Source organism: Populus euphratica, unplaced genomic scaffold (assembly GCF_000495115.2).
Source record: "Populus euphratica unplaced genomic scaffold, PopEup_1.0 scaffold750.1, whole genome shotgun sequence".
Classification (NCBI taxonomy): Eukaryota; Viridiplantae; Streptophyta; class Magnoliopsida; order Malpighiales; family Salicaceae; genus Populus; species Populus euphratica.
In genome coordinates, this window is record NW_011500617.1 from 45,315 (window position 1) to 53,994 (window position 8,680).

The 8,680-nt window shown below is 35.6% G+C and overlaps 1 protein-coding gene across 2 annotated transcripts; it reads left to right on the forward strand.

Annotated features, from left to right (window-relative positions):
- The first annotated feature begins 2,337 nt into the window (after nt 1-2,337).
- Nucleotides 2,338-8,242, forward strand: LOC105115703 (sucrose synthase-like). 2 transcript variants are annotated; one of them, XM_011012666.1, is made up of 14 exons: nt 2,338-2,368; nt 4,258-4,360; nt 4,477-4,603; nt 4,694-4,845; nt 4,972-5,164; nt 5,354-5,689; nt 5,778-5,873; nt 5,972-6,145; nt 6,236-6,352; nt 6,441-6,607; nt 6,692-6,916; nt 7,029-7,592; nt 7,678-7,816; nt 7,921-8,242. In XM_011012666.1, exons 1-14 carry the CDS (start codon nt 2,353-2,355, stop codon nt 7,948-7,950), a joined length of 2,439 nt encoding a protein of 812 aa, XP_011010968.1. In that variant the 5' UTR covers nt 2,338-2,352; the 3' UTR covers nt 7,951-8,242. The 2 variants fall into 2 exon arrangements, with proteins under 2 accessions (XP_011010968.1, XP_011010969.1); XM_011012667.1 differs by lacking the exon at nt 2,338-2,368 and adding an exon at nt 2,466-2,644.
- The last annotated feature ends 438 nt before the right edge of the window (nt 8,243-8,680 follow it).

Below are 8,680 nucleotides of genomic sequence, written 5' to 3' on the forward strand. Positions count from 1 at the left end.
TTTTTATTACAAATTAATTTTAATAAATAAATTAATTAAATATAACAAGGTAAATAATCTATTTTTTCACCTTTAAGTAAATGTTTTTTTTACCTAGTAAGTGTGACCATTTTTTTATATTTATGTTTTTTTATTGTATTATTGTTTTTTTAAATATAACCAGGTAAATAATGCTAGGTTAGTAGACGCAGATTATAAACAAAATTATTGATTTTTCTTGAAATACTTGCAGTGCTTAAATATTTTATTAAAAAATAATATGGATATGCTGCGTCGTGCAGGCACGCCCAAGTCTAATAAATTCTAAACATGCGGTGCGTAGAAAAAGAAGAAATCTAGATACCACGGGTCCAAAAGCAGAAATGTGGCAGCCAATGGATTTCCTGATATTTGGAGCAGCTGTGCTCTGTCTGTCACCATGGTCCTATTACTGTTCTAGTAGAGATTACGCACTCTCGAGTCGCAGGACGAATTCCTCCGAAAAGAAATGTGAAAAACGAAAATAAATGAACAAATTGGATATGCTTTCAAATAAATTAAGCAATTCTTGTCGGTGCACGGTGCCACCTCAGTCATGTCCTATCCAACGGCGATGCAAACTTCGCTGTCCCGCACTTTTTTCATAGGACGAGGTTTAGCGTTCCTCTCTCTCTCTCTCTCTCTCTGTCTCTCTCTAATTTAAATTGTTAATTCTTTATATTGTTTTTATTTTTATCTTTTTTTATGTATTACATTAAAAATATTTTTTACTATCTTATGAAGAAAATATTGTTGAGAAATAATTTTAAAAAACACAAAACATCCGTAAATTAACTCAGCTTTCCGTCCGGCTTTTGTTTCCCATCCAGGAGGAGGAGAATGGCAGTGGGTGCTGGTTCATACTTAATATTTATTTAGAGTATTTTTAGATATTTACATAAAATTAATTGAAACTCAAGTATTTACAATATATTTGTTATTTTAAATACTATTTATTATTTGATATGTATAAAATAATAAATATTATAAATATATATGTATTATGTTATAAGGACATTACATCCTGTATTAAATTTAAATTGGTTTAATAATATTTATATTTTATCCATTAATTATTAAAGAAATCACCCACTTAAATTGATCGGGGTAAGTATCCATTTCCAGGTAAAATGACCATACCTAAAGTTGACCCACCATCGTGCCGTGACTGGCTGGGGGGGGCCCCCCCCCCGGTAATAAAAATATTTTCTTTATCTTATATATTCATCTAGTGGAGAGGGCTATAATGTCTCTCTAAGGTAAGGCGCAGCACCCGAGAGCTTCGAGACATAGGGTGTTCAATGATTTTTCTTTTTATAAAGAATTATTTATTTAAAAATATATTAAAATAATATTTTTTTATTTTCTAAAAATTATTTTTAATATATCTTATTAAAACAATGCAAAAATATAAAACATAATTTTTAAAATTTACTTAACCACGCGACACGGCTAAAGTACTGGAACCCCACCAACGTAAGAATACTTGTCAATGCATAGAAGGACACCTGCTAGTTCTTAAACAAAAGGAAACTAGGTAGATCTCTAGTCAAAAACCAGAGGAAACCATAGAAACACAAATAATAATAATAATAATAATCATAATAATAAAATTAATTTAATTAGAGATTTAAGCTCGTTTATTTACTAAAAAATATTTTTTAATATTTAATAGTATAATAAAAAATAAATTAAAAAAAACTTTATAGTATTTAATTAAGAAATAAGTTGAAAAATAACTTATTAATATTTTATTTTTTTCAAGTTTATTATATCTCTTTTTTAAAAAAAAATATTGAGGTGACCATATTATAAATTAATATTTATTTGACCTATCAAATCCACAACATAGTTTATGAGACAAATATAGCTCTATATAAATTTAATTAAATCAAATTATAAAACTTAAATTTTTAATAATAATAATTAAAATTTCATAAATTATTATTTTTTTTTTAAAATAAAAATAAAATACTTTCTTAAAACAAAGTTGAAAATAAAAATAAAATACTTTCTTAAAACTAAGTTAATTTTTTTTTAATTAAAAAATATTTTTTATTTATCCAAAAATATTTATGTTAATTTAATTTTCTAATAAAAAATAAAAAAAATTTAAAATATAATTTTTAAAAAATTATATATATATATATATATATAAAATAAATCCTTAAAAAATTAAATTAAAAAAAAATGGTGTTTTATTTTTCATTGTGCCCTCTCTCAACAGTCAAGTAGAATGATGAGAGGGAGAGAGAGAGAGAGAGAGAGGGTAAAGAAATGGATTTATGGCAGCATTGACCACAGGGAAAGAGAAGCGGTTTTGTGAAAGAAACAATGAAACCACAGGAAGGCAAAGCGGTAATGATATATTTCACGAATACTAACTGAAACAACAATTTTTTAAATCAAATTAAACCACGAGTGCAAGGCCGTCTTCTCTGTGTATAAAAGGGCCTCCTCCATCCCTCTCTTTTCCCATCCTCATTTGCAAACTTCTCCTTTGCATCTCTCTTTCTTGCGTTCTGTGTGTTCGTTGTGTTTTGTGTTCGTTCTTCTTGTCTACTAGCTTGCCCACCCTCCCCCCCGTCCGACTGCTTTCTGTGTTTATTCTGGCATTAAGCTTAAGGTAAAGATCCCTCAACTATCCCAAGCAATTTATTCTGTTTTTATGTGATCTTGAGGGATCTTCCTCTTGGATGCGCTTTTTATTTTTTCTTCCTCCTCCTTCCTGCTCTTCTTGCCTTGAATCTGATCCCCCAGACGAAAATGTTTTTTGATTTTTTAATTAGCTCAACAAATCAAAAATACTCACATAATAACACAGCTCGAAAGAAATCTGATGCAGTTTTAATCTGTTGTTTTTTAAAAATCATTACAGTTCATGCATGCTGCTAGTTTACCATTTCATGAAATTAAATCCCAGCATCCTTTTCCATAGCCAAAGAAAGATCAGCAGCATGCTTCCAAGGTCTTTGCTTGCTCATCAAGGCCACTGAAACATCATCATCGTCCTAACTATCATAGGACCCGCCTACTGCCGGCGTTAAAAACATCATCACTAGAGTCTCTACATTTAAAAACACCCACTATCTAATTTTCTATTTTTTTACTCCTCTTGAAATGTATTTCGGCTTGAGCTCCTCGGGCTCCACGGATGGCAACTGCCGTATTATATATGTATATATTTTTTTAATAATAAATCTCTCTTTACATTAATCCTAAAGTTTGAACTTAGTAAATTTAAAAAAGGAAAATACCTTTTTAACCAATATAGAATCAATGAACAGCACTAGTTTGCTTGAAAAAATAAAAATAAAATAAAATCTATGAAGACATTTTCAAAACCATCCTTATCCGCAAATCACTACATTAGTATATTATCTTGAAAGATAAGCAAAGGATCAAGCAAGTTTAAAATAATTAAACTTAAAACGTACGCTAACGGGTGCATCATTCATTCATCCTGCATAAAACTCTCCACAAAGTCTAGCCTTTGCATCATCCGTTCTACTTCATTTTATTTTTTACTCTGATGGTTTCGATTGATTTTTCTTTCTTAGAGTCTGGTCTTTTAGTTCAACTTAACATGTTTTAGGCTCGTATTTAGAAAAAAAAAGTAAAGTATGCAGATCATGGTTCTGCAAGATACTGAACTAGTGTTATGATAAATTAACATCTAGCATATATAATGATGGAAGAACTAAAGGGCAGTGGGGCTGCCATGACCGGAAGAAACTTTGACTGATTATAAATATCAAAACTTGGGCCCATTCTTTGGTTTCTGTCTGTTGTTTTATGCCATGGCAAATTTTTCAACGTCCAACGTTAAATGGGAGAGGTCTAAATTCTATTGTTATGTCTAAACTACGTGGTTATCCATATTTGACCGAAATCCAAGCTTTTAGTATTCCACAAGAAAGATTTTCTCTCTTCTTTCTTTTCAAAATTGTACTGTGTTTACTTTGTTTCTTGCCCAGTAATCTTCCCTGCCTCAAACTAACTTTAATTGTTCGATCTCTAGACATGTGTAATCACCTTTACTGTTGAAAAAATGGTTGGTGAGGTGAGGTGAGGTGAGGTGGTAGGTTTTGAGAGTCTCCTAGAATAATATGGTTTCTCTGTTGCTCTTGACTTCTTGTAGATCAACCCACCCCCCCTACAAATAATACTGAGTTGTTGCTGGTCTTAATTCCTATTATCTGTTATTACTCCCACTGATTGCTTTCTGTTTCTCTTAAGGAGCTATGGCTGAACGTGCGCTCACTCGTGTCCATAGCATTCGTGAACGTGTAGATGAGACTCTCAAGGCTCATCGCAATGAAATTGTTGCGTTACTCACAAGGTAATCACTGCTTTCTTTCTTTCCTTTTGTTTTGTTTATGATTTACGGAGCGGTGTGTGTCCCTATTTAGGGTGTGTAGATTTATGACTGAAAATCTTGGACCTTTCGTGTTATAGGATCGAAGGTAAGGGAAAAGGAATTCTCCAACACCACCAGATTGTTGCTGAGTTTGAAGCAATTCCTGAAGACACCAGGAAAACATTGGCAGGCGGTGCTTTTGCTGAAGTTCTCAGATCCACACAGGTGACCTTGATCTCACTAGCATTCTTATCTTTCTCATGCTCTGCAGAATTTTCCCCTGACTGTTTTTTTGGTTGATTCTGTTGGTTTTAGGAAGCAATTGTTGTGCCTCCATGGATTGCTCTTGCTCTGCGCCCGAGGCCTGGTGTCTGGGAGTACATTAGACTGAATGTCCAAGCACTTGTTGCTGAGGAGTTGCGTGTTGCTGAGTACCTTCATTTCAAGGAGGAGCTTGTTGATGGAGGGTAAGTCGGAGTATTGATTTGACGCTATTATTTTAATTTACTTCTCCCAATTTCTATGTCCTGTACGTGCGTTTTGCTTTTCAAGAGCTGTATATCTTGACAATGTTGGTTGATTTAATTATGCAGCTGCAACGGCAACTTCGTGCTCGAATTGGACTTCGAACCATTCAATGCATCTTTCCCTCGCCCAACTCTTTCGAAGTATATTGGTAATGGTGTTGAGTTCCTCAATCGCCACCTTTCGGCAAAGTTGTTCCATGACAAGGAAAGCCTGCATCCCCTGCTTGCATTTCTCAAAGTGCACTGTCACAAGGGGAAGGTATGCTTGATACAATATCTGATTTCCAGCATTTAGAATAACTCCTAGGATATAAGCAGCTGATGTTTTTATTAGGATCTTGTAATTTCTTACAATCATCATGTTTAGAGTCTTAAGTTTAACCAAGGACTGCATATTGCAGAACTAGATCGTGTAAAACGTGATGACATATTGTAAATTCTTGTGCAGAATATGATGCTGAATGACAGAATTCGTAACCTAGACTCTCTGCAATATGTTCTGAGAAAGGCTGAGGAGTATCTGTCTGCTCTGGAACCTGATACCCCATATTCTCAATTTGAACACAAGTTCCAGGAGATTGGCTTGGAGAGAGGATGGGGTGATACTGCAGAGCGTGTTCTTGAGATGATTCGACTTCTTTTGGATCTTCTTGAGGCACCTGATCCCTGCACTCTCGAAACATTCCTAGGCAGAATTCCTATGGTCTTCAATGTTGTGATCATGTCCCCCCATGGATACTTTGCCCAAGACAATGTTTTGGGGTATCCTGATACTGGAGGCCAGGTTATTCACAATCCTACTTTTCTCTCTCTCTTCGTGCCCACTCTGTTGAGACCTTGCCTGATCTGGCTAGCATTTTGCTTTATACTAGGTTGTTTACATTTTGGATCAAGTCCGTGCCTTGGAGAATGAAATGCTTCAGCGTATCAAGAAGCAGGGACTTGATATTACCCCCCGAATTCTCATTGTAAGTTCAAGCCTTGAGGAGTATTTTACCAGTTTTTTCTTCTTTTATAATTTTATTATATTCTTTGGTGCTTAATATTGGCTTTCTCATGTTTTCAGATTACTCGACTACTCCCTGATGCAGTAGGAACCACATGTGGTCAACGTTTGGAGAAAGTGTATGGATCTGAGCATTGTGATATTCTTCGAGTTCCCTTTAGAGATGGAAATGGTATGGTCCGCAAATGGATCTCTCGCTTTGAAGTGTGGCCATACCTAGAAACTTACACCGAGGTCTATTTCCTTATTGTTTTCCCAAAATAATCCTTATTTTCAAAGTCCTACATTTAATTTCATGTGCTGAGATGATATCTTGTTTTTCAGGATGTCGCTGCTGAAATTGCTAAGGAGTTGCAGGGCAAGCCTGATCTGATCATTGGAAATTACAGTGATGGGAACATCGTTGCCTCCTTGTTAGCACACAAATTAGGTGTTACAGAGGTTGGTCCTGACCTTTTCTTGTCTTTGCACCATCCTTTTCTTTCACCCTGTTGCACAAGAAAATTAATTACTCTCCATGTTGTTGCAGTGCACCATTGCGCATGCTCTAGAAAAAACAAAGTATCCAGACTCAGATATATACTGGAAGAAGTTTGATGAGAAGTACCACTTCTCATGCCAGTTTACAGCAGATCTTTTTGCAATGAACCATACAGATTTCATTATCACCAGCACATTCCAAGAGATAGCTGGAAGGTGATAATATGTCTCCCTGATTATTATTCTTGTAGTAGAATGCTTCTTCTATTGCATCTAACATGTAATGTTCCACCATTTCAGCAAGGATACTATTGGACAGTATGAAAGCCACACTGCTTTCACTCTCCCTGGCCTCTATAGAGTTGTTCATGGTATTGATGTCTTTGATCCCAAATTCAACATTGTATCCCCTGGCGCTGATGAGAGCATATACTTCCCCTACACTGACGAGAAACGTAGGTTGACTTCTTTCCATCCAGAAATTGACGAGCTTCTTTACAGCCCTGTTGAGAATGAAGAGCACTTGTGAGTTTCTCTCTCTCTCCCTTCCACTTAAATTTCTTATGTCGTTTTTTGGATAAATTCCTGGATAAAGAAAAGATGTATGTTGCTCATAACTTATTTTGTTGTTCAACAGATGTGTGCTAAAAGACCGAAACAAACCAATTCTATTTACCATGGCAAGGCTGGACAGAGTTAAGAATTTATCTGGTCTTGTAGAATGGTATGGAAAGAACACCAAGCTACGTGAATTAGTTAATCTTGTTGTAGTTGGTGGAGATAGAAGAAAGGAGTCTAAAGATCTAGAAGAGCAAGCTGAGATGAAGAAAATGTACAGTCATATAGAGAAATACAAGTTGAATGGCCAGTTCAGATGGATTTCTTCCCAGATGAACCGTGTGAGGAATGGAGAGCTTTACCGTTACATTTGTGATACCAAGGGAGCTTTCGTGCAGCCTGCTTTGTATGAGGCTTTTGGATTGACAGTTGTTGAGGCCATGACTTGTGGTTTGCCAACTTTTGCTACTTGCAATGGTGGTCCTGCTGAGATCATTGTGCATGGGAAATCCGGATTCCACATCGATCCTTATCATGGTGAGCAGGCTGCTGAGCTCCTGGTTGACTTCTTTGATAAATGCAAGGTTGATCCTGCTCACTGGGAAAAAATCTCCCACGGAGGTCTGCAACGAATCCAAGAGAAGTAAGCTCACTGTCTTCTCTCTATAAACTTTGTCCTTCCAAGTTGTTATTACGACTAAACTGTCTTTCATTATTTGCTTTAACAGGTATACCTGGCAAATTTACTCTCAAAGGCTCCTGACGCTCACAGGAGTTTATGGATTCTGGAAGCATGTTTCGAACCTTGATCGCCTTGAGAGCCGTCGGTATCTGGAAATGTTCTATGCTCTCAAATATCGTAAATTGGTAAGCATTCTTCTCCAATCTACAGGGTATCAAAGCATTTATGACTTACCATCCCCCACTCTCACAGAAGTTTATTTGATGAATATTCTTTCATAACATTTCAGGCCGAGTCTGTTCCTTTGACTAAGGAGTAAATGTAACTGAAGAAATGGAGGAAACACGGGTTGGTTTCAGTTGGGAGACAGAACCAGAATAATGTTCATTTCACAATTGTGATGTGATAAGAAAGGCTTTGATTTCATTTTTATTTATTGCTTTCCATTGTATCTTTTTTCCTTTTCTTTTCCTTCTGCGGCATTGTTTGCACTTCGGCTGCTGAGCCCATTGAATTTCAGTAAAGATTGTGTTCTTTTGGGTTTATCCATCATCTGCTTTCTATCCATTCTTGCAATGGAATTCGCGGGAATTGATCCAACATCAATTTCTGTATATCACCTCTATTCCTATGATTGGCAAATGAAGAGTGTGCTGCGATAAAATTAAGTTTGGCAAGTGGTTTGCCTAACTTTGTACTGGTCTTCCACAAATTTTCCAATAGCTCAAAGGGAGCTGAAACTTTTCTTGACGAGCTGTCCATTGTGTAATTTGGAGAGACAGCCAACTTTAAGAAATTTGTTTGCACGGATGGGAAAGACGTAGATAATATCCTTAAAACTCAACGAATTTAATGACCAAAACGGGAACCCTGACAAAATTGAACTACTTCCCACATGCATAATAAACCCATTAGCAGACCTTTAACTATATATCTTCTGTTATCATCAAGCTCTCCTCTTCTAAATGCTTTACCAAGACTGGATTTTTGGCCCCTTTCTAACATATAAATCTGAAAAGATTCAACACGAGAAGGAAAAAGAAGAAGAA